The following is a 27,175-nucleotide window of genomic DNA, read 5'->3' as shown; positions in this document are numbered from 1 at the left end:
GCATTTTCCTGTCTAGTATTACAAGCGTGTTGTGAGCTACAATGTGTTTGTGAACACAGCCCACACCCCACCTCCCAAAAAACAAGCTACGCAAGTGAAATGGCAAACACACACAAGCAACATTATGATAAACAGATAGAAAGCGGAGAACTTGCAGTATGCGGGGCAGTAAGCCAAAAACACTGGTCAAAGATGCAGTGGTCGGAGCATTCGCTTACTCACAGAATGAGCAGCATGAATGATGTTAGAGTCCTTCCGGGTGAAGAATAGTGTATTAATCCTCCTCTTGGAACTACCCATCCCGGATCCGGGAGAATTGTCATGAACTACACTAATTAGCATAGCGCAAAGGTCAAAAAATATTACTAGAAAATATTCATATTCATGAAATCACAAGTGAAATATAGTGAAACACAGCTTAGCCTTTTGTTAATCAACCCTCTCATCTCAGCATTTGAAATTATGCTTTACTGCCAAAGCAAGACAAGCGTTTGTGTAAGTTTATCGATAGCCTAGCATAGCATTATGTCAAGCTAGCACCAGGAAGCTTGGTCACGAAAATCAGAAAAGCAATCAAATTAACTGTTTACCTTTGATGATCTTCAGATGTTTTCACTGACGAGACTCCCAGTTAGACAGCAAATGTTCCTTTTGTTCAATAAAAAAAAATGTTATACCCAAAATACCTCCGTTTGTTGGTCACGTTATGTTGAGAAATCCACCGGAAATAGAGGTCACGACAACGCCGGAAAAAAAATCAAAATTATATCCATAATATCGATCCATAATATCGACAGAAACATGACATGTTTTTTATAAACAATCCTCAAGGTGTTTTTCAAATATCTATTCGTAAATATATAAACCGGGACAATTAGCTTTTCAGTAGGAGCGAGAGGAAAAATTACTACCTCTGTCTTTTACGCAAGAATCACTCTGAGTGCCCTCAGCTGGCCACTTACGCAATGTAGTCGTTTACGCTCATTCTTCAACATAAAGGCGTGAAACTACGTCAAAAGGCTGTAGACACCTTAGGGAATACGTAGAAAAAGGAATCTGGTTGATATCCCTTTCAATGGCCAATAGGGGTGCATAGGAACATAACAGTTTCAAAATAAGAGGCACTTCCTGATTGGATTTTCCTCAGGGTTTCGCCTGCAATATCAGTTCTGTTATACTCACAGACAATATTTTGACAGTTTTGGAAACTTTAGAATGTTTTCTATCCTAAGCTGTCAATTATATGCATATTCTAGCATCTGGTCCTGAGAAATAGGCGGTTTACTTTGGGAACGTTATTTTTCCAAAAATAAAAATAGTGCCCCCTAGTTTCAAGAGGATCCTCTCTCTATTTCACTCTTTCACTTTTTCTCTGTCTTCCCTTCATCTCCTGTGTCGTGTCTTTACTATCATTAAACTGAAGGCTTCGTTTTTATCAAAGATTCTCTGTAATTAGTTACCCGTTTAAACTGAATAATCATGTAACTGTAATTAACTAGGAAGTTGGGGCACCAAGGAAAGTATTCAGATTACAAAGTTATAATTTCCCAATATAACCTTTCAGATATTTTCATATTAATGGTTAATTAATTATTTACTTTACCTCACGTTAGTCTCATTCCAAACGTCGGAAATTGTTGGTTATCTGCACGAACCCAGTTTTCACTATGAGTCATCCATACATCAATTGTCTTAAATCATTTATTTATTACTAAATAAGTAATTCACAGAAATGCTTAAACAAACAGTAAATATGGTTACATGAAATGATAGAATGTGGACTGACCCGGCATGGCGGCTTGTTTGACAAAAGGGGAGTGGGGGTTTTAACAAGAAGTCACTACAGAGGTAATTATAACAATTAAAATGCTAATCCTTTACACATAAACGCTCACTCATTCGGGAACAATTGCAATCAATATATATATTTACACTCAGTGTGTCGTCTTGATCGCTGGTGAAAAGTCTTTCTTTTGAAGAATTGTCCGTCTCTCTCCCTCTCTCTCTCCTGTCTTGGTTAGAGGGGATAGTTCAAAGTGACATTCGTTTATATAGATGTTTCGGCGGTTGTCGTTCTTCGCGTTCAATGATACCGAATTCCTAGCTGCAGACTAGTAATCAATATCAAAGACTTGTTCTTATTCTGTCGGTATCGATATTCTAAGAGTTTAACCACGTGGTATGGTTAAAAAGATTCAGCAATGGTCTACACCTTTAGCCCTCTCGTAATTGCAGTAAGCTTGGTCTGCTGATAATTTCTCAAAGTTGGGTTTTATTCGGAATGGCAGAAGAGGGCTGTCACAGGATGTCTGACCCTAACTGGGCTCAGGGGCGGTCCTCTGATTTAGTTCAAATCAAAAGGGAATTGTATTTGTCTTTATTAAACAGTCCACAATCATATTACACAATTATACAAACAGTATCATACTCACTCATTCATCTTATACAACAATTGGATGTAAACCTAATATCTGAGGCTATTATATAAACAGCGTTATGGTAATGTGGCCACAACGCCTCTCTTGAGCTGCCCAAGTTGTGCCAAACGGACCAGTTCGTAGCTGGATTCTTCGCCGATCTTTTACACTTTCTCTGGAACATGAAATTTGTTCGTACCTCAAGTTCTGTGAGGTGGTAGGATTTCCTTTGTCTCCATGAAAAACGACTCTATAACTGTGTGTCCATGAGGTCTTCTCAGGAATTTACGACCTCTGACCACAGCAGTCTGGTTGTAGAAGCAGAGAGCGGAGGATGGTGCTCGCTGTACTCAAAGAGGGCAACATCATGACACCTGCCACTATGTTCTTTTGCCCTCTCTTTCTCATCTCTCGCTCTCTCGCTCTCCCCCATCTCTCCTTCTCTCTGTAGGTTGCAGATCGCCCAGGAGGAGCATCGTAGTGTGGAGGTTGAGAAGGTAACGTTGGAGCAACGTCTGAGGGACGAGATCAACGAAGCCAAGCAAGAGGCCCAGAGACTCGGTAAGCTACGGGAGGGAACAGAGAACGAGTGGAGCAGGCAGAAATACGCTGAGGAAGAGCTGGATCAGGTACACACACTGCATACAAACATACAGTACACCTGTACATACACACACCTGTTTATACACATACACCTGTATACTGTACATACACAGCATACACACATTAACACACACACACACACAAATATATATGCCTGTATACAGTGCATTTGGAAAGTATTCAGACCCTGTGACTTTTTCCACATTTTGTACATTAGATGGATTAAATCGTTTTTTTAATACACAATATACACACAATACCCCATAACGACAAAGCAAAAACAGGTTTTTAGAAATGTTTGCAAGTATATTAAAAACTCATATCACATTTACATAAGTATTCAGACGCTTTTCTCAGTACTTTGTTGAAGCGTTCCACCAAATCTATTAATTTTAAAATGTTGATTACTTCGACTTGCCTTTATTATTCACCTGATGAGAAGACATGTTTTTATACACATTTTTATACACACCGCCTTGATTCGATCTTTTGTAGCAAATGTGAAATTGTGTTTTTTACATTGGATAAAAGCAGAGACACAGAGCTACAAAATGGTATATCATAAACTACATTTAAGGAACAATGGGAAAGTAATTCTGCTTTGAAAGTTAATCAACTTGTAACCTCACTTTTGAGAAAATGTTCTTTGAATGATTTGGTACCTACTGGAGAGCCCTTTGTCTACACCCATTCAGCATCGTTCACACCCTCTTAAGCTTTAAGAGATCTGAGCATTCTGTCCTAACAACAACAGTCAAGCACCCAAGCTAACTGGCTAATGTCGGCTAGCTAGCTAGGTACTTCCAGACACGAATGAGAGAACAGCTCACTGACCATTTTACTCGCCCTAGCAGATATGGTTAGGTTGATTTCATGTTATGCAGAGCGTTAGTGACTGCAACTGTGCTGCTGGCAACAATTGATGTTTTCTTTTGCCAACGTTTACTGACACCAGCATTATTCAACGGGTGTTGAGCGTTTGTAAATTTGTCAGTTATTTTGCGCTCTGGCATACTCAGACGAGTGCCTAAGTAGCTACGTCTATCAACAGTTGTCGCAGTGACATTCTATTGAAATGGTTACTTGCATAAAGGAGTATTTTGTTAAGACATGTAGCTAGCTAGCTATGGGGTGTGTTTGTGAATTCAATCTGGAGTGCACTCATAGTGAGCTCAGGGCGTTGGTAAATTCAGAGCGTTTTCAGATTGTCCTTTAATAAATTCAGAGCCCTTCGCTCTCTGAGCATTCAGAGCACACACTGGACGCTCTGACCGAGGAGTTTTGATTTGAGCGTTCTGACCTCACAAAGGCCGTCAAGCACCCAAGCTAACTGTCTTACCAGCTAATTCCAGACACAAATGAGAGAACACCCCATTTTACTCCCCCTAGCAGAGCTGGTTAGGCTGTTTTCATGTTATCCAGAGCGTTGGTGACTGTAACTGTGCTGCTGGCAACAGTTTAATTACACTTTTCTTGCCATATTCAACTGGTGTTGAGCGTTCGTAAGCACGGTGGCTAGGAAAAACTCCATAGAAAGGCCAAAACCTAGGAAGAAACCTAGAGAGGAACCAGGCTATGTGGGGTGGCCAGTCCTCTTCTGGCTGTGCCGGGTGGAGATTATAACAGAACATGGCCAAGATGTTCGAATGTTCATAAATGACCAGCATGGTCAAATAATAATAAGGCAGAACAGTTGAAACTGGAGAAGCAGCACGGCCAGGTGGACTGGGGACAGCAAGGAGTCATCATGTCAGGTAATCCTGAGGCATGGTCCTATGGCTCAGGTCCTTCGAGAGAGAGAGAATTAGAGAGAGCACACTTAAATTCACACAGGACACCGAATAGGACAGGAGAAGTACTCCAGATAAAACAAACTGACCCTAGCCCCCCGACACATAAACTACTGCAGCATAAATACTGGAGGCTGAGACAGGAGGGGTCAGGAGACACTGTGGCCCCATCCGAGGACACCCATGGACAGGGCCAAACAGGAAGGATATAACCCCACCCACTTTGCCAAAGCACAGCCCCCACACCACTAGAGGGATATCTTCAACCACCAACCAGACAACACGAAAGAGAGGTTGAACAGGCTAGTAATAGGGGTTGCAACAATTCCGGCATATCATTTTAGAAAGAAAGGGTCCAGATTGTCTAGCCCGGCTGATTTGTAGGGGACCAGATTTTGCAGCTCTTTCAGAACATCAGATGACTGGATTTGGGAGAATGAGAAATGGGGAATGCTTGGGCGAGTTGCTGTGGGGGGTACAGTGCAGTTGACCGGGGTAAGGGGTAGCCAGTTGGAAAGCATGGCCAGCTGTAGAAAAATGCTTTTTGAAATGTTCAATTATAGTGGATTTATCGGTGGTGACAGAGTTTCCTATCAGCTGGGAGAAGGTGTTCTTATTCTCCATGGACTTTACAGCTTGAAAGCCAAAGGCTGCTTGAAAAGTGGTCTTCAAATTTGCAAGTTTACAAACCATAGGCAACCAATTTGAAGAAGACAATGCTCTCCAATCATTGACAGATTGACAGACTACTTTTAGACTCCCCCTGAAAAGATTTAGATGCACTACTGTTCCACTGGAGGTCATAAGGTGAATGCACCAATTTGTAAGTCGCTCTGGATAAGAGCGTCTGCTAAATGACTTAAATGTAAATGTAAATGTAAATAGTGAAAGCCCTCAATGACAATGTCTATACCAAAATGAGTTATTTACATCTAGAGTCCTATTTATCTCTACGATTGACACTGAAACACATGTTATTTTGGCTGAATAAGGATAGGTAAACTGATCATTTAAACATCTACCAACCTAATAAAATCTTGCATAAGTAAATGTAATACTATCAATTTTGAGATTCATACAATCAACATAAAAAAAAATTAGAGAACAATAGAGATTATATTTCTCTCAATTAAATTTAAAAATGTTGAAGATCAGGCTAAAAAACTATTATTATTTTTTAAATTTGGTATGCAATTATTTATTTTTAAATTAAAACAGTGACACTTGGACAGATATTGACACATTCAATACTGTCTTGCACACTCTTGCCTGCATCTAGCGGATCTAGGGTGTATTCATTAGTACAACAGTTGCAAACAAGAGTTTCTATTGGAAAAATGCAGGTATGTTTATCCCAGTTTTGTTCCGTTTGCTTCCGTTTAAGAAATGTTTTTCAACAGAATCTGTGGAATGAATACACCCCTGATCATGCGTAAGCACCGTTCACTTTCATAGCAGCCACGTTGTATTCCTTCTCACATCTATGCGATCTCCTCCTCTCACCTTTTCCCTTCGTTTGTGGATTTCAATGCACAACACATCAGCTGTATGTGACCAGGCAAAAACACCTACACACAGCCTACATCGTTGTCACCATATTAGCTACGTAAGTAACGTCATAGTCAATATAGCTAATAGAAGTAGCGTGTTAGTAAACCCACTACAATCATGCAGTAACTTTACAGTGTATAGTCAATTAACAGTTTAGCAGTTACACCGGCGGGCCCCGGTGGCAATAAATTAGTAAAACCAAAAGCTTACCTTGACTTGGAAAAGTTCCAGTGTTGTGTTTGATAGCCAGCTAGCTAACATAGCATGTTTGAGTAGGGTAAACTAGCTGGAAAAAGTAGATGGAAAAAATGTATACTCTCTCTCTCTCTCACTTATCCTTCATTTTTGAAGAAGTTCATTTGTTCAAAACTTTTCAACTATTGCATTTCTCACTCTTTGAGTCAACTATTCACCACATGTTATCCACTGCAGTGCTAGCTATCTGTAGCTTATGCTTTCAGTACTAGATTAATTATCTGATCCATTGATTGGGTGGACAACATGTCAGTTCATGCTGCAAGAGCTCTGATAGGTTGGATGACGTCCTCTGGAAGTTGTCATAATTACTGTGTAAGAAGGAGGTGAGAACCATGAGCCTCCTAGGTTTTGTATTGAAGTCAATGTACCCAGAGTAGGACGGAATCTAGCTCTCCTCCAGCTACACCATGGTGCTACCCTACAAAGTGCTGTTGGGATTACTGTAGACCTTCATTGCAAAACAATCTATTTTAATCAATTATTTGGTGCCGTGAATATATTTAGTATAGTTTTATCTAAAAAGGATATATCTTTTTTAATGTTTTACAATTTAAATTTTTCTAAAAGTCACTGACGATGGTCCTCCCCTTCCTCCTCTGAGCAGCCTCCACTGACCTGCATACACACCTCTACACACACCTACACACACACATACACTCATACACACACATAACATACATTCATGTGTGTATGTCTGTGAGCGTGCATGGGTGTGTATGTGTGTGTGTATACCTGTGTGTGTCCATCCGTTTTTTTATGTGTGCATGCACGTGTGCATACGTCTGTGTGTGCGTATACCTGTGTATATACTTGTGTGTGTATGTGTGTATCCAGGTGCGTATGGCCCTGAAGAAGGCAGAGCGGGAGCTGGAGTCTCGGGCCTGCTGGTCTCCCCCTGATGCCCTTAAGACCTGGCTGCAGCTGACCCATGAGATAGAGGTCCAGTACTACAACATCAAGAAACAGAGCGCTGAGAAACAACTACTTCAGGCCAAAGAAGGGGTGAGACACACACATACATACAGAAATCAAATCATATCAAAACATTTTGGTCACATACACATATAGTGGCAAGAACAAGTATATGAACCCTTTGCAATTACTTGGATTTCTGCATAAATTAAAATCTGATCTTCATCTAAGTCACAACAATACACAGACACAGTGTGCTTAAACTAATAACACACACACATTATTGTATTTTTCTTGTCTATTGAATACAATTTAAACATTCACGGTATAGGTTGGAAAAACTATGTGATCCCCTAGGCTAATGACTTCTCCAAAAGCTAATTGGAGTCAGGAGTCAGCTAACCTGGAGTCCAATCAATGAGATGAGATTGGAGATGTTGGTTAGAGCTGCCTTGCCCTATAAAAAACACTCACAAAATTTGAGTTTGCTATTCACAAGAAGCATTGCCTGATGTGAACCATGCCCCAAACAAAAGAGATCTCATAAAACCTGAGATTAAGAATTGTTGATTTTCATAAAGCTGGAAAGGGTTACAAAAGTATCTCTAAATGCCTTGATGTTCATCATTCCACAGTAAGACAAATTGTCTATAAATGGAGAAAGTTCAGCACTGTTGCTACTCTCCCTAGGAGTGGCCGTCCTGCAAAGATGACTGCAAGAGCACAGCGCAGAACACTCAATGAGGTTAAGAAGAATCCTAGAGTGTCAGCTAGACTTACAGAAATCTCTGGAACATGCTAACATCTCTGTTGACTACTCTACGATACGTAAAACACTAAACAAGAATGGTGTTCATGGGAGGACACCACGGAAGAAGCCACTACTGTCCAAAAAAACATTGCTGAAGTTTGACAAAAGTGCACCTGGATGTTCCACAGCACTACTGGCAAAATATTCTGTGGACAGATGAAATTACACTTGAGTTGTTTGGAAGAAACACACAACACTATGTGTGGAGAAAAAAAGTCTCAGCACACCAACATCAAAACCTCATCCCAGCTGTAAAGTATTGTGGAGCTAGCATCATGGTTTGGGGCTGCTTTGCTGCCTCAGGGCCTGGACAGCTTGCTATCATCAACAGAAAAATTAATTCCCAATTTTATCAAGACATTTTGCTGGAGAATATAGGCTATCTGTCCGCCAATTGAAGCTCAACAGAAGGTGGGTGATGCAGCAGGACAACAACACAAAACACAGAAGTAAATCAACAACAGAATGGCTTCAACAGAAGAAAGTACGCCTTCTGGAGTGGCCCAGTCCTGACCTCAACCCGATTGAGATGCTGTGGCATGACCTCAAGAGAGCAGTTCACACCAGACATCCCAAGAATATTGCTGAACTGAAACAGTTTTGTAAAGAGGGATGGTCCAAAATTCCTCCTGACTGTTGTGCAGGTCTGATCCACAACTACAGAAAACATTTGGTTGAGGTTATTGCTGCCAAAGGAGGGTCAACCAGTTATTAAATCCACTTGCCCCACCCTGCACTGTGAATGTTTACACGGTGTGTTCAATAAAGACATGAAAATGTATAATTGTTTGTGTTATTAGTTTAAAACTGTGTTTGTCTATTGTTGTGACCTAGATGACAATCAGATCAAATTTCATGACCAATTTATGCAGAAATCCAGGTATTTCCAAAGGGTTGACATACTTTTTCTTGCCACTGTATTTTGCAGATGTTATTGCGGGTGTAGTGAAATGCTTGTGTTCCTAGCTCGAACAGTGCGGTAGTGTCTAACAATTCCCAACAATACACACAAATCTAAAGGTAAAAGAATGGAATTAAGAAATATATAAAAATTAGATTAAGCAATGTCGGAGTGGCATTGACTAAAATACAGTAGAATAGCATACAGTATATACATATGAGGTGAGTAGTATGTAAACATTATTAAAGTGACTAGTACATAATGTTGCTGCTACCGTCTCTTACCACCGAAAATAACTTCTGGACATCAGAAAAGTGATTACTCACCGTGGACTGGAAGAAACTTTTTCCTTTAACGAGTCCGACGAGAAGGATATCCTGCTTTCACTGGAACAGGCCCAGATCCACGCCTTTTGTGTGAAGAAAAGACACTGGAAAAGGGGCCACAGATCGGGAGTCCTTCTGAAAATCCGGAGGCGAGCGAGTAAACTCCCACTGCCTTCCATTCTTCTCGCTAACGTGCAATCATTTTAAAATAAAATGGAGGACCTGAGATTAAGATTATCCTACCAATATGACATTAAAAACTGTAACATCTTATGTTTCACCGAGACGTGGCTGAACGAAGATACAGACAATATAGAGCTAGCGGGATTTTCCATGCACCGGCAGAACAGAGACGCTACCTCTGGTAAGACAAGGGGGGTGGTCAATAACAGCTGGTGCGCGATGTCTAATATTAAAGAAGTCTCGAGGTATTGCTCGCCTGAGGTAGAGTACCTTTTAATAAACTGTAGACCACACTATCTACCAAGAGAGTTCTCATCTATATCATTCGTAGCCATCTATTTACCACCACAAAACGAAGCTGGCACTAAGACCGCTCTCAACCAACTCTATAAGGCCGTAAGCAAAGAAGAAAATGCTCACCCAGAAGTGGCGCTCCTAGTGGCCGGTGAACTTAAATCAGTTTTACCAAATTTTTACCAGCATGTCACATGTGCAACCAGAGGAAGAAAAAAATCCTAAACCACCTTTACTCCACACAAAGAGATGCATACAAAGCTCTCCCCCGTCCTCCATTTGGAAAATCTGACCATAATTCTATCCTCCTGATTCCTGCTTAAAAACAGAAACTAAAGCAGGAAGTACCAGTGACTCGCTTAATACGGAAGTGGTCAGATGATGCGGATGCTACACTACAGGACTGTTTTGCTAGCACAGACTGGAATATGTTCCAGGATTCATCCAGTGGCATTGAGCAGTACACCACCTCAGTCATCGGCTTCATCAATAAGTGCATCAATGTCATCCCCCCTAGTGACTGTACGTACATATCCCAAGCAGAATCCATGTATTACAAGCAACGTCAGCACCAAGCTAAAGGCTAGAGCTGACACTTTCAAGCAGCAGGACCCTAATAAGGGCGCTCATAGAAATCCCGCTATGCCCTCAGACGAACCTTCAAAGCGTCAACACAGGATTAAGATTGAATCCTACTACACCGGCTCTGACGCCCATTGGATGTGGCAGGGCTTGAAAACTATTACGAACTACAAAGGGAAACCCAGACGTGAGCTGCCCAGTGACGTGAGCGTACCAGACGAGCTAAATGCATTTTATGCTCGCTTCAAGGTAAGCAACACTGATGCATGCACGAGAGCACCAGCTGTTCTGGATGACTATGTGATAACACTCTCGGTAGCCGATGTGAACAAGACCTTTAAACAGGTCAACATTCACAAAGCCGCTGGGCCAGACGGATTACCAGGACGTGTACTCAAAGCACTTTTCCTGTAGGACAACAATCTCGCCATCAATGTGAGCAAGACAAAGGAGCTGATCATGGCCTACAGGAAAAGGCGGGCTGAACAGGCTCACATTAACATCGACAGGGCTGTAGTGGAGTGGGTCAAGAATTTCAAGTTCCTTGGTGTCCACATCACCAACGAACTATCATGGTCCAAACACACCAAGACAGTTGTGAAGATGGCGCAACAGAACTTTTTCCCACTCAGGAGACTGAAAAGATTTGGCATGGGTCCCCAGATCCTCAAAAGGTTCTATAGCTGCACAATCAAGAGCATCCTGACCGGTTGCATCACCGCCAGGTATGGCAGCTGCTCGGCATCTGACCATAAGCCACTACAGAGGGTAGTGCAAACGGCCCAGTGCATCACTGGGGCCAAGCTCCCTGCCATTCAGGACCTATATAATAGGCAGTGTCAGAGAAAAGCCCATAGAATTGTCAGAGACTCCAGTCACCCAAATTATAAACTGTTTTCTCTGCTACCACACGTCAAGCGGAGCACCAATTCTAGGACCAAAAGGCTCCTCAACAGCTTCTACTCAATTCATAAAATGTAAAAAAATATATATTCAAAAATACATTGTCCCCCCCCCTCCCTTTTGTACACTCGCTGTTTGTTTGTTACATATGGTCACATATGGTCACTTCGCCCCCACCTACATGTACAGATTACCTCAACTAGCCTGTATATATATATATGTATATAGCCACATTATTGTTATTCTTAATGTGTTATTTTTATTTTTTATTTTAGTATACTTGGTAAATATATTTTTCTTCTTGAACTGCACTGTTGGTTAAGGGCTTGTAAAGTAAGCATTTCAAGGTAAAGTCTACACTTGTTGTATTCGGCACATGTGACAAAGTTTTTGATTTGATTTAGTGTTACATTATTAAAGTGGCCAGTGATTCCAAGTCTATGTATATAGGGCAACAGCCTCTAAGGTGCAGGGTTGCGTAACTGTGTGGAAGCCGGCTAGTGATGGCTGTTTAGCAGTCTGATGTCCTTGAGGTAGAAGCTGTTTTTCAGTCTCTCGGTCTCAGTTTTGATGCACCTGTACTGACCTCACCTTCTGGATGATAGCGGGGTGAACAGGCAGTGGCTCGGGTGTTTGATGTCCTTGATGATATTTTTGCGTGCTGTAGATGTCCTGGAGGGCAGGTAGTTTGCCCACGGTGATGCGTTGGGCAGACTGCATCACCCTCTGGAGAGCCCTGCGTTTGTGGGTGGTGCAGTTGCTGTACCAGGCAGTGATACAGCCCGACAGGATGCTCTCAATTGTGCATCTGTAAAATGCACAATTGGGGGTTTTAGGGGCCAAGCCAAATTTCTTCAGCCTCTTCACCACACTGTCTGTGTGGGTGGACCATTTCACATTGTCAGTGATATGTAAGCGGTAAGGAACTTGAAGTTTTCCGCCTTCTCCGCTGCGGTCCCGTTGATCTGGATAGGGGCATGCTCCCTCTGCTGTTTCCTGAAGTCCACGATCAGCTTCTTTGTTTTGTTGATGGCCCGTCAGGATGTCCAGAACACAGTTGCACAGGGCGGGGTTCAGACCCAGGGCCCCGAGCATAATGATGAGCTTTGAGGGTACAATGGTGTTGAATGCTGAGCTATAGTCAATTAACAGCATTCTTACTTAGGTATTCCGCCTGATTCCCCAGATGGGATTGGGCAGTATGCAGTGCGATGGCGATTGCATCGTTTGTGGATCTATTTGGGCGGTAAGCAAATTGAAGTGGGTCTAGGGTGTCAGGTAAGGTAGAGGTGATATGATCCTTATAACTAGCCTCTCAAAGCACTTCATGATGACAGAAGTGAGTGATATGGGGCGATAGTCATTTAGTTACACAGAAACACACACTCACACACACACACACACATGAACCTGGTGAGAAAGTTGATGATGGTGGTTTTGTGAATTATGATGGTGCTGATGATGATGATATAGGCTGACAAGATCAAGAAGAAGAGGAGCACCCTGTTTGGGACGTTCCATGTGGCTCATAGCTCCTCCCTGGACGACGTTGATCACAAGATCCTGACTGCCAAGTAAGTTCAGTCAACCAACTTTACCTTGTCCAGCCAACTGACTTTACCTTGTTCAGCCAACCGACTTTACCTTGTTCAGCCAACCGACTTTACCTTGTTCAGCCAACCGACTTTACCTTGTTCAGCCAACCGACTTTACCTTCGACTTTACCTTGTTCAGCCAACCGACTTTACCTTGTTCAGCCAACCGACTTTACCTTGTTCAGCCAACCGACTTTACCTTGTTCAGCCAACTGACTTTACCTTGTTCAGCCAACCGACTTTACCTTGTCCAGCCAACTTACTTTTCAAACTGACTTCACCTTTCATAGCCAACAGACTTTACCTTGTTCAGCTAACAGCCTTTACATTGTTCAGCGAACAGACTTTACAAACTGACTCCACCTTTTTCAGCCAATTGACTTGACTGTGTTCTGCCAACTGACGTTACGTTTTTCAGCAAGATGACTTTACATTGTTCAGCCAAATGTCTTTAAATTTCTCAGCCAACAGACCAAGTGACTTTACCTTGTTGGGTTACACACCTCAAAGGTCCTTGAGGCTCTTTCCATTTTTCTCTCTCCCCCTTACTCTGTCTTTTCTCGCTCCTCTTGTTTGTCACCCCCCCTCTCTAGGCAGGCTCTAGGTGAGGTGACGGCTGCTCTGAGGGAGAAACTTCACCGCTGGCAGCAGTTGGAGTCTCTTACAGGCTTACCATTGGTCAATAACCCCGGTCTGCCCGCCCTGGCTGCTGCCCTCAACCTAGACCCCGCCTTCCTGGGCCTGCACCCGCCGACCCTGCAGCACCTAATCCTATCAGACGATTTAGACGACATGGACGAGGATATCCTGTCCCCAGGGACGCTGCGGTGTACGTGTCATCACTTTGCGCTTCTTCGCCCACCGACACATCACTCTGTGTTAGATAGGGTATTAGTGGCTCCGGGATGAGGTGTCCCGGTGGTACAGATTGAGGATCAGTTTCCCTTCACTCAATCCTAACCTTAACTGCAAAATACAAAACTATCAAAGTGCCTTTTAACCACCCTCCTGTCTTGTCCTGTATGTGCACAACGTTGATTGTATCAAACACTTCTTCCTGAACAAGTGACTTGTACTGGTGATTAGCTGTGCCAGGTCAATGGTATCCTATCTTCTCACCACTCTCCTTTTGGATGATCTCCTCATATTCTGTCCTGATTGGTTGGTTTCCTCACATTCATCATCTATCCCGTGATTGGCTATCCTCAGACGCGGCCTGGCAGATGGACCGGCGAGTGAGTGACCTCTGGCCAATGAGCGGCATCTCCGACAGCCAATCCCCATGGAAGTATTCTGGTTGGGCCCACCCTCCTTTACTCTCCTTGCCAATCCTAACAAAGCACTACTAATGTACCCTTCCAACCCCCCTTTTCTCTTTCCTCTGTGGATTCTCCCACATAGACAGACTACCCCTTCTGCTCCACTACCTGTGGAATGGTCCACTGTCTCTCAGGAGCAGTGGAGTTGAGCCGGACGGGGTGAGGCGGGGAGATGGGGGGTTTGATCTTATCTTGTGGAGAAGCGACAAGAATTTGCCACTTTATAACCACTCATCACATGCCCTCTCTCTTTCTCTCCCCTCTTTTTCTCTCCTTCTCTCTCCCCCTATCTCTCTACAAATCAGACATTCTATCCAACTGGAAGACTTCCTCCTTTTTCACTCTTCCTTCAGAAAGGGGTGTTTATTATTTATCCTCCTCTCCTGTCCTCCCTCTGTTGCTGACTAACCTCCACTTGCAGGTCTACAGTTTTTCTGTCCCTCCACGTCTTCTGGCTGGTACACCAGGATATTTGCACATTGGGTTTTCAGTCAGAACACTTTATTTTCTCAGAACATAAAAACGTCTGATAAAATATGATTTCTAGCATGTCTGTCACTTCCTATATACACTGAGTGTACAAAACATCAGGAACACCTTACTAATATTGAGTTTGCCAACAGTCTCAATTCGTCGGTGCTTGGACTCTACAAGGTGTCGAAAGCGTTCCACAGGGATGCTGGTCCATGTTGACTCCAATGCTTCCCACAGTTGTGTCAAGTTGGCTAGATGTCCTTTGGGTGGTGGACCATTCTGATGCACACAGGAAATTGTTGAGCCTGAAGAATGCTGCAGCGTTGCAGTTTTTGACATACTCAAACCGGTGCGCCTGGCACCTCCTACCATGCCCCATTCAAAGGCACTTAAATATTCACCCTCTGAGTGGCACACAAACAATCCATGTCTCAATTGTCTCAAGGTTTAAAAAAAAAAAAAAAAAACATATTTCAACCTGTCTCCTCCCCTTCATCTTCACTGATTGAAGGTGATTTAACAAGTGACATCAATAAGGGATCAGCTTTCACCTGGATTCACCTGGTCAATCAGTGTCATGGACAGAGCAGGTGTACCGAATGTTTTGTACACTCAGTGTATATACAGTATCTGTGCCGAAACTCTCATTCTACAACAGACTTTCATTGATGCATTATATTAAGAACTTTAAAAAAAATATATAAACTATTATAACCAAGACTTAAAAGTGTCCGTAAAATGTATATAGGTTCAGAAGTTTTATGAAACAGCACAGTTAAAAAATATATGGCAAATAGAAATCCAACTAGATGGTCTTCCGAGATTGATGAGAGGGGGGTTGAGGGTAGCTGAAGGATGGGATTAAAAACAAACAGAAGATGACTATTGTAAAATACTGTCTGTAAAATATATATAGTATGTATACGCTTGAAGTAGAAGCCATTAGTTTACTCCAATTAGGGGAGGGGTGGTAGGGTTAGGGGAAAATAATCAAGGAAAATAGATTTAGAAGAAAGAAAAAAATATATATATATATATATATATATATATATTGTATTTACAAAAAAATATATGGGGGTTGAAAATGATGCAGACAATGACATTGATGGAAGCTACAATCTTAACTGCAATATTAAAGCTGATCTACCCCCTAAAAAAATACTTAAAAGGAACTGTTGGCACAAGATGGAGGGAAAGTTGGAGCATTACTAACGAAATTGCCAGTAACGAAAAGGTACGCTTAATCCAGTTTAAACAAATGTATAAAATGTATTATTCAAGAGACAAAATTCACAAATTATACAGCACAATGACAGAGTCATGTCTTAAGTGTAAAACTTATATTGACTCAATAATCCCTGCTTTCTGGGAATGCGATGATGTCCAAAAACGATGGGCGGAGCTAGAAAGTTGGCTGTCAGAAGTATTACTATTACAATATAAATGTAGTTTTATTCGGTCTGTCTGCATTTTTCAAGACATGGCACATGGGGGTGTAGTGAGATACCCAATGGGCTGGACGATTCTCTTCTCATCGCTCATCTTGAAAAAAACGTATACTTAAGCATGGAAATCAAACAATTCGCCATCCTTAACACATTAGGAAAATGTTATGATTTATTATTGAAATAGCATGGGTGACCAAGAAAAACTCATTGGTACAATTTAAGGCCAAGTGGCAAACAATAATGAGGGCAGTAGGGATGGGGGTGTGAGCATGCGTGTCTGGACAGATGAGATGTAGTCGTTTGTGTGCGTCTGTATGTTTTTGTTCTTATGTATATGGCTGTATTTGGAGTGAAAACAAAAATAAAATGTATTGAAAAAAATAATACTGTAAACTTTACTGCAAACATACATGGGACTCTGTGTGCTAAGGACTTTAGTATTTTTCCAACGGTGCAGTTGAGTCTGGTTCTGCACAATCCCACCTCCAATCTCAGCTTCATTATGCCTAAACACTCCCAGGCTTTATCAGTACAGTATCATACCCTTATATCGCATTCCTCTCTGTGGAGGATTATAGTGTATTTGTGTGTCATTATGATGAGTGTGCATGTGTGTCTGCAGTATACAGTGTATAATGTTTTTGTGTTCCTTTCCTCCTTTAGCTCCCAACCTGATGCCCCTGCGACAGCGCCCGGGAGACCCTTCACTGGCCCTGGGCTATCAGAGGTTGGTAGAGGCTCACCCGGAGGTCCTCAGGGCAAGGGATGTGGTCTATAATCTTCCTGCCCACCCCAGCCCCACGCTCACCAGTTTCGCAGCCACTCCATTGTCCAGCTGGAGTTCCTTCCTATGCCTTCTCTCTTTTCCTCCCTCACCCATCCCTCCCCACTCGCTGTCCACCCCTCCCCAGCCATCCGTCCGTCCGTCCTCTGAAGGCACTTGTTTTTCCACTCTGCTCTTCCACTCCCATTTCCAGTCTCTCGAGGCTTTGTCTGATCTCCCACCCACAAGGGGCGCTACAGCCAGTCTACAACGTTCTGGCAGCTTTGTGTACACACACACACACACACACAGCCAGATCCCAACGCTTAGACTCCTGCAGATTTGGGTACACACACACACACACACACACACACACACACACACACACACACACTCACAGCCAGATCCCAACGCTTAGACTCCTGCAGCTTTGGGTACACACACACACACACACACACACACACACACACACACACACACTCACAGCCAGATCCCAACGCTTAGAATCCTGCAGCTTTGGGTACAAACACACACAGACAGACGGACGGACTCACTCACTCTCACTCACTCACTCACTCACTCCTGCAGCTTTAGTTAGGTACCCATCTCTCTCAGCATGGCAACATGCTCTAGCATATAGTAACACACACACTCAGTCACACAAACACACACTCAGCATGACTTGGATGAGCTGGCCCGGCTTGACCCATGCATGTTTCTCATATATGTCTCTCTTACGAGATTTTGAATCTGTAGTTGATCATATGCATTATATTTTTCCATGTTAGTAATTTAGCAGACGCTCTTATCCAGTAGTGAGTGCATACATTTTCATACTTTTTTCCATGCTGGTCCCCCATGCTCTACCAACTGAGCCACATGGGACTAGTATAGTCTCACGCTTCATTTGTTCATCCTCTAGCCCTCCATCCATCCTCTTCCCTTCTCTTTATTCTCCTCTCTCCATTTCTTACCTTGCCCCCCTCTCTTTACCTCCCCCATCCCTCACCCCTCTCCCTTTACCTACCCCTCCCTCACCCCTCTCATCCCTCACCCCTCCCTCCCTTTTACCTACCCCCTTCCTCACCCCCCTCTCCCTTTACCTACCCCTCCCTCCCTCACCCCTCTCCCCCTCTCCTTTACCCCCTCCCTCACCCCTCTCCCTTTACCTACCTACCCCCTCCTCCCCCTCTCCCCTTACCCCCCCCTCCCTTACCCCATCCTACCCCCCCTCCTCACCCCTCTCCCTTTACCTACCCCATCCCTCACCCCTCTCCCTTTACCTACCCCATCCCTCACCCCTCTCCCTTTACCTTTCCTCACCCCTCTCCCTTTACCTACCCCCTCATCTCCCTTTACCTCCCCTCCCTCACCCCTCCCTTTACCTACCTTTACCTACCCCATCCCTCACCCCTCTCCCTTTACCTACCTACCCCCCCTCTCCTTTATCCCTCACCCCTTTACTCCCTTTACCTACCCCCTCACCCCCTTTCACCACTCTCTCCTTTACCTACCCACCCCCCTTCCTCACCCCTCTCCCTTTACCTACCCACCCCTCCCTCACCCCCTCCCTCCCCTTCCCTTTACCTACCCACTCCCTCACCCCTCTCCCTTTACCTACCTCCCCCCTCCCCTCACCCCTCCCTCCCTTTACCTACCCCATCCCTCACCCCTCCCTCACCCCTTCCCTTTACCTACCCCATCCCTATCCCTCCTACCCCTCCCTCCCCCTTCCCTTTACCTACCCCATCCCTCACCCCATCCCTCCTCACCCCTCTCCCTTTACCTACCCCTCCCTCTCCCTTTACCTACCACTCCCTCCCCCCTTCCCTTTACCTACCCCTCCCTCACCCCTCCCTCCCCCATTTACCTCCCCGTTCCCTCACCATTTCTCTTTACCTACCCTATCCCTCACCCTTTCTCTTTACCTACCCTATCCCTCACCCCTCTCCCTTTACCTCCCCTTTCCCTCACCCCTTCTCTTTACCTACCCTATCCCTCACCCCTCTCCCTTTACCTCCCCTTTCCCTCACCCTTTCTCTTTACCTACCCTATCACTCAGCCCTCTCCATCCCTTAATCCCTTAATCCATCCCTTAATCCTGTACGTGCCCCCCCGGCTAACTGCATTTATCTGTAGATCTAGATTCTAGTGTAAAGATCTGATTTCAATTTGCTTTAGATAGTTGCTTTTTTATAAGCTTGTTTTTTGCTGGTTTTTGCTGACAATCATTTATGTATCTTACCAGCCTAACCTCTCTCTTTCTCCCTATTCCTCTCTCTCTCACCTACTCTCGCTGTCTCTCCCTCTCTCTTTCTCTTCTCTCCATCCCTCAGGGATCTGAACTGGTCTGACTCAGACCCCTCCCTCTTCCTGTCCCAGAGCCAATCACAGCGCACCTCCATATCTAAGACCCTCCCACCAAAGCCCCTCACCCAGCAGGGCCACAGCTCCAATGGGAGCAGGGCTCCCATTGACAGCCCCCTGATGATGTCATACGGCCTGGAGAAGAGCTCCAGTCTTGGGGAGCTCCGCGGCGGAGGAAGTCCCGCCCTCGCCCCTGCTTACTCCACACACTCCCTATGCCCCGCCTCCTTTGACCCTGATGCACGGTCGGGGAAGGAGGACAGCCGTATTCCCCACATGCAGGCAAAGAAGAGCCCCCTGGAAGAGGACAGCTGTTTCACGGGTGAAGGGATCGACTTGAGCAACGAGCGCAAGAAACACACCTTCAAGATATTCAAGAAGAGGAAGTAGGCGTAATATCACTCTGTCCTCACAGGGAGGCACCACAGAGAAAGAGCTACACTTCCGCTGTTCACACTATAGGCTAGCATACCACTTAGAATAAACCAGTGTATTGGGCATGCATTCGAAGGGGTCTACAACTAGTATGGATATTAGAACATGGCTGTGGACTAAGAATAAATAAGTGACATGGTCTAAAGACATATAAATAAATTACATGAATTAAAGAAAAATAAATAAGTTACATGGACTAAAAACAAAAAAAGAAGTTACATAGACTAAAGAAAAATAAATAAGTTACATGGACTAAAGAAGACCTAGATAAATGGCATTTACATCGATGCGATTCTCGTCTAATGCCTTATCGGAGGTGTCTCTCTCTGGACATACCAGTTCAACTCCCACTCTTTTCTAATAGCTCTTTGCTTTTTATACAGCGTTACAGAGTAGGCCAAGCCTTGAAGAAATGTTTAAAGCTTTAAATGTGAATGCAGCAATAGTTAAAGATATTATTTATAAAGTTGTTTGTGACCATACAGGCCAGCAAGGTTTTATTTGATATTATTTTTGTAATTTCTAATTTTAAGGGTACTTAAGTGTTTTTATTTTTTTTATTTTATGTTTTGAAGGGGGTTTGGTACTTTACTTTTCCAGAGGCTGTGGGTACAGATAGATTTGGGGAGTTGATTCCAGTCAAAAGTTTTGGCACACCTACTCATTCAAGCGTTTTTCTTTATTTTTACTGCTTTCTACATTGTAGAATAATAGTGAAGAAACCTATGATATTACACAAAAAAAAGTGTTAAACAGTTCTAAATATATTTTATATTTGAGATTCTTCCAAGTAACCACCCTTTGCCATGATGACAGCTTTGCACACTCTTGGCATTCTCTCAACCAGCTTCATGAGGTAGTCACCTGGAATGCCTTTCAATTAACAGGTGTGCCTTGTTAAAAGTTCATTTGTGGAATTTCTTTCCTTAATGTGTTCGTGCCAATCGGTTGTGTTGTGACAAGGTAGGGGTGGTATACAGAAGATAGCCCTATTTGGTAAAAGACCAAGTCCATATTATGGCAAAACAGCTCCAATAAGCAAAGAGAAACGACAGTACATCATAACTTTAAAACATGAAGGTCAGTCAATCCGGAAAATGTCAAAACTTTGACATTTTCCTCAAGTACAGTCGCAAAAACTATCAAGCACTATGATGAAACTGGCTCTCATGAGGACCACCACAGTAAAGAAAGACCCAGAGTTACCTCTGCTGCAGAGGATAAATTCATTAAGAGTTACCAGCCTCAGAAATTGCAGCCCAAATAAATGCTTCATAGACACATCTCAACATCTATTGTTCAGAGAAGACTGCGTGAATCAGGTCTTCATGGTCGAATTCCTGCAAAGAACTAAAGGACACCAATAAGAAGAAGAGACTTGCTTGGGCCAAGAAACACGAGCAATGGACATTAGACTGGTGTAAATCTGTCCTTTGGTCTGATGATTTTTGTTTCCAAACGCTGTGTCTTTGTGAGACACAGAGTAGGTGAACCGATGACCTCTGCATGTGTGGTTCCCACCGTGAAACATGGAGGAGGAGGTGTGATGGTGCTTTGCTGGTGACACTGTCAGTGATTAATTTAGAATTCAAGGCACACTTAACCAGCATGGCTACCACAGCATTCTGCAGCGATACGCTATCCCATCTGGTTTGTGCTTAGTGGGACTATCATTTGTTTTTCTACAGGACAGTGACCCAAAACCCCTCCAGGCTGTGTAAGGGCTATTTGACCAAGAAGGAGAGTGATGGAGTGCTGCATCAGATGACCTTGCCTCCACAATCACCCGACCTCAACCCAATTGTGATGGTTTGGGATGAGCTGGACTGCAGAGTGAAGGAAAAGCAGCCAACAAGTGCTCAGCATATGTGGGAATTCATTCAAGCCTGTTGGAAAAGGATTCCAGGTGAAGCTAGTTGATATAAGGCCAAGAGTTTGCAAAGCTGTCAAGGCAAAGGGTGGCTACTTAGAAAAATTTCAAATATTAAATATATTTTGATTTATTTAACACTTTTTTGGTTACTATGATTCCATATGTGTCATTTCATAGTTTTGATATCTTCACTATTATTCTACAATGTAGAAAATAGTAAAAATTAAGAAAAAACCTTGAATGAGTAGATGTGTCACACATTTTTTAAGGTGCTTTTTAGTCCAAGTTTAGGCTCAATCCATGTCTGGGAAACCGGCCCAATGTATCCTGCCAAAGATGTACGCTACCGTTCAAAATTTGGGGTCACTTAGAAATGTCCTTGTTTTTGAAAGAAAAGCACATTTTTTGTCCATTAAAATAACATCAAATTGATCAGAAATACATTGTAGACATTGTTAATGTTGAAAATTACTATTGTAGCTGGAAACAGCTGATTTTTATGGAATATCTACATAGGTGTACAGAGGCCTATTATCAGCAACCATCACTCATGTGTTCCAGTGGCACATTGTGTTAGCTAATCCAAGTGTATCATTTTAAAAGGCTAATTGATTATTAGAAAATAATTTTGCAATTTATGTTAGCACAGCTGAAAACTGTTGTGCTGATTTAAAGAAGCAATACAACTGGTCTTCTTTAGACTAGTTGAGTATCTGGAGCATCAGCGTTTGTGGGTTCGATAACAGGCTCAAAATGGCCAGAAACAAATAACTTTCTTCTGAAACTCGTCAGTCTATTCTTGTTCTGAGAAATTAAGGCTATTCCATGTGAGAAATTGACAAGAAACTGAAGATCATGTACAACGCTGTGTACTACTCCCTTCACAGAAAATCGCAAACTGTGTATTACGCCCTTCACAGAAAAGTGCAACCTCTAACCAGAATAAAAAGAGGAGTGGGAGGCCCCAGTGCACAATAGAGCAAGAGTCCAAGTACATTAGAGTGTTTAGTTTGAGAAACAGATGCCTCACAAGTCCTTAACTGGCAGCTTCATTCAATAGTACCCCCAAAACACCAGTCTCAACGTCAACAGTAAAGCGGTGAGTCCAGGATGCTGGCCTTCTAGGCAGAGTTCATCTGTCCAGTGTCTGTGTTCTTTTGCCCATCTTAATCTTTAATTTTTATTGGCCAGTCTGAGATATGGCTTTTTCTTTGTTTTCTTTTTATTGTCCAGTCTGAGATATGGCTTTTTCTTTGCAACACTGCCTAGAAGGCCAGCATCCCGGAGTCGCTATGCTTTCAACCATCTAAAAGCACAACCAAATTCAAATGAACAAATAATGTCCGATTTTTTGTTAAGTTGTCAGCGAAATGTTTATCACAGCGCTTTTAACCATTTAAATGCACAGCAGAGTTCAAATGGGAATGCAATGCCAGATATTTGTTTATTTATACAACAAATTCATGTTTTATCACTGTGCTTTATCTTATAGCAGAACCAAATGACCTAGATTGTAGATGATATTACATTAAAAGTACATAGGGCAAGTGATAGATGCGGTTTGAGATTCTGCACAGATTGTTACAGCAATTGTGAACATCTCCACAGACCTGCGATGACCTATGCATGCTATCTTGGACAGGCACACTTGATATTATTACATAAGAAGACATCTTTTGAGTCCTCCCGAGTTGCGCAGCCGTCTAAGGCTGCATCGCAGGGCTAGCTGCCTCACTACAGATCCTGGTTTGATCCCAGGCTGCGTCGCAGCCGGCCACGACCCGGGACACCCATGAGGCAGTGCACAATTGGCCCAGCGCCGTCCTGGTAAGGAGAAGGTTTGTCTGGCTGGGTTGTCCTTGACCCATTGCGCTCTAGCAACTCCTGTGGCGGTCCGGGCGCAATACACAGTCGCCAGTCGCCATGTCCCTGCAGCAATGTTCCAACATCTAGTGGAAAGCCTTCCCAGAAGAATAAAGGCTGTTATAGCAGCAAAGGGGGGACCATCTCAATATTAATGCCTATGATTTTGGAATGAGATGTTCGAAAAGGTGTCCACATACTTTTGGTCATGTAGTGTATAATTTGTTAACTTGTCCACAAGGATCGGACCCTTTTTTTCAAATTTCGCCTTTAATGGCATACCCAAATCTAACTGCCTGTAGCTCAGGACCTGAAGCAAGGATATGCATATTCATGACACCATTTGAAAGGAAACACTTTGATATTTGTAGAAATGTGAAATGAATGTAGGAGAATATAGCACATTAGATAAAAGATAATACAAAGAAATATCCATGTGTGTTTTTGTATTTGTTTTACCATCATCTTTGAAATGCAAGAGAAAGGCCATAAATTATTATTCCAGCCCAGGCACAATTTAGATTTTGTCCACTAGATGGCAGCAGTGTATGTGCAAAGTTTTAGACTGATCCAATGAACCATTGTATTTTTGTTCAACTTTTCTTTTTTTAATCAATGTCACGCCCTGACCATAGTAAGCTGTTTATTCTCTGTGTTGGTTGGGGCGTGACAGTGACTTGGGTGGGTCATCTAGGTGAATTTGTATGTCTATGGTGATATGGTTCCCAATTTATCGTTGTCTCTGATTGGGCATCATATTTAGGTACCATTTCCCCATGGTTATTCGTGGGCTCTTGTCTACGGATAGTTGCCTGTGTGCACCAGTAACTTCACGTTTCGTTTGTGCTTGTTTGTTTTGTTTCGCTGAGTTTCGGTTTATTAAAAATATGTGGAACTCTACTCACGCTACGCCTTGGTCTACTCATTACGACGAGCATGACAATCAAGACTGCCCAAATGTGCCTAATTTATTATTAATAATTTTTCAAGTTCATAACTGTGCACTCTCCTCAAACAATAGCATGGTATTATTTCACTGTAATAGCTACTGTAAATTGGACAGTGCAGTTAGATTAACAAGAATTTAAACTTTATACCAATATCAGATATGTATATGTCCTGGGAAATGTTGTTACTTTCAACCTCATGCTAATCGCATTAGCCAACATTAGCTCAACCGTCCCGAGGGGGACACACCATACCTGTAGAAGTTAGTAGGCTATTTATTGTATTTCAAAAATAATATTGAATTGTTTGGTTTTCAATGCCACTAAATATCAAAACTTGAAGGAAATGCATCTTCTGCTTGGATAGTTCCATCTGTGCCACAGACTTAGTCTGGCTTTAATTCCAGTTTGTCTACAAATTAATGATTGTTATTTGTATTTATTATGGATCCCTACTCTTCCTGGTGTCTGGCGAAATTAAGGCAGTTATACAATTTTAAAAACATTATAATACATTCATTACAGAATTCACAACACATAAAGTGTGTGCCCTCAAGCCCATGCTCCACTACCACATATCTACAACGCAAAATCCATGTGTACGTGTTATCATGTGTGTGTATGCATGTGTCTGTGCCTATGTTTGTGTTACTTCACAGTCCCCGCTGTTCCATAAGGTGTATTTTTACCTGCTTTTTAAATCTGATTCTACTACTTGCATCAGTTACCAGTCTCTTCTGGACTTGGGGACTGTGAAGAGACCTCTGGTGGCATGTCTTGTGGGGTATGCATGGGTGTCCGAGCTGTGTGCTAGTATTTTAAACAGACAGCTCGGTGCATTCAGCATGTCAACACACAAGTAGTAAGGGAGTGAGTCTCTCTTCCACTTTGAGCCATGAGAGATTGACATGCATGTCATTAATGTTAGCTCTCCGTGTACTTTTAAGGGCCAGCCGTGCTGCCCTGTTCTGAGCTAACTTCAATTTTCCCAAGTCCCTCTGTGGCACCTGACAACACGACTGGTGCGACAAAACCACAGATCTGCCTTGTTGATAGTGTTAAGAAGGCAGAACTGAGCTTTATTATGGACAGACTTCTCCCCATCTTAGCTACTGTTGTATCAATATGTTTTGACCATGACCGTTTACAATCCAGGGTTACTCCAAGCAGTTTAGTCACCTCAACTTGCTCAATTTCCACATTATTCATTACGAGATGTAGTTGAGGTTTAGGGGGGTTTAGTGAACGATTTGTCCCAAATACAATGCTTTTATTTTTGGAAATATTTAGGACTAACTTATTCCTTGCTACCCATTCCGAAACTAACTGCAGCTCTTTGTTAAGTGTTGCAGTCATTTCAGTCGTTGTACTAGCTGACATGTATAGTGTTGAGTCATCTGCATACAAACACACTGGCATTACTCAATGCCAGTGGCATGTTGTTATGTTGGATTCACACCTCTATCTCAACCAAAAAGTAAGTTAAAGAATAGGAGTAAATCAAGTCAAACTTGAAATGCAATTTAAATCTTCCAAGCAGAAGATACATCTCCTTCAAATGTTGATAATTGGCTGTGTTGACAACCAAACAACGCACTAAATATCATGACATTTGAAATCAATCAGAGCTTCAAACCTTCGGCCTTTCATCATTCATTTGCTCTGTTAAACTTACCCTTTGGAATGACTTTGATAGCAACAGGGATCTATTTCATTTTTAAGTGGAGTGTTCTACAGTCATTGTCATGATAGCACATTGATAATTGTCACCGATCAATCTCATAGCTAAGCAGGGCTGGGCTTGGTTAAAAACCTTGATGGGAGACTAAAGGGTAGCTGTAGATAGATCAATTCTCCACTAGGAGGTGCTGCTAAGCCTACTGTTTTCTTCTGATCGTTGAAGATCTGACGTTGTTTTAACGGTACAAATTCAACAGATTTTGACATGGTTTGTTTATGTTGAAATGTGGTTACTATGATGAGATAATCCTGTGGTTGAGGACATATTGTGATGTCAAATTACACTTCGCAATACGTTGTCAAATGACATTGAAACAAAGTTGATTCAACCAGTTTGTGCCCTGTAGGTTGTTTCCACCTGTAGATAAAGAAGTGATTTAAAGGTTTGTAACAAATACACACACACACACACTGTTTACTCTGTTTCAGTATAGTTATTGTATGCATGTTATTGAGTGTATCATGACTTGGCTTTTCATCTAACTTCCTGTCTGGGAATAATCAGCACTATGAAGACAGTTTGTTTTCCTCTTGTTTTGCAAAGCAAATAAATATAAATCTCTGATTGTGTCATTCACTTGTTAAGGAGAATATTATTATGAACACAGATAGGTATCTTCTCTTCTCTCATTTAACTCAGCTGTGTGACTGGGTATGAATCCTAATCCATATAAAGTGCACTACTTTTGTAGTATTTTGTAGGGAATAGGGCATAGTCGCGGGAATTAAGGGTGCCCTTTCTGACACCCACATTTTGTAAGGCAAGTCACTACTTTGATGCTTGAATAACAGGCTGCAGAGAATGACAGGGTGCCAAGGT

General features: G+C 42.6%; 1 protein-coding gene across 3 annotated transcripts in view; it reads left to right on the top strand.

Moving 5' to 3' along the window:
* Nucleotides 1-26,928, top strand: part of LOC115106827 (stromal interaction molecule 1-like) — a 137,541-nt gene extending 110,613 nt beyond the window's left edge. For 2 of the 3 annotated variants that reach the window (XM_029629950.2, XM_065008114.1), the window contains exons 8-14: nt 2,869-3,046; nt 7,454-7,621; nt 13,005-13,105; nt 13,720-13,955; nt 14,336-14,422; nt 17,031-17,094; nt 19,467-26,928. In XM_029629950.2, coding sequence (XP_029485810.1) covers nt 2,869-3,046; nt 7,454-7,621; nt 13,005-13,105; nt 13,720-13,955; nt 14,336-14,422; nt 17,031-17,094; nt 19,467-19,887 — 1,255 coding nt within the window. In that variant the 3' untranslated portion in view covers nt 19,888-26,928. The remainder of the gene's footprint in view (nt 1-2,868; nt 3,047-7,453; nt 7,622-13,004; nt 13,106-13,719; nt 13,956-14,335; nt 14,423-17,030; nt 17,095-19,466) is intronic. The other variant, XM_065008115.1, reaches the window with a different exon arrangement.
* Nucleotides 26,929-27,175: the final 247 nt, after the last annotated feature.

Source organism: Oncorhynchus nerka, linkage group LG23 (genome assembly GCF_034236695.1).
Source record: "Oncorhynchus nerka isolate Pitt River linkage group LG23, Oner_Uvic_2.0, whole genome shotgun sequence".
In the NCBI taxonomy this organism is placed as follows: Eukaryota; Metazoa; Chordata; class Actinopteri; order Salmoniformes; family Salmonidae; genus Oncorhynchus; species Oncorhynchus nerka.
This window is presented reverse-complemented; position numbering and strand designations above follow the sequence as displayed.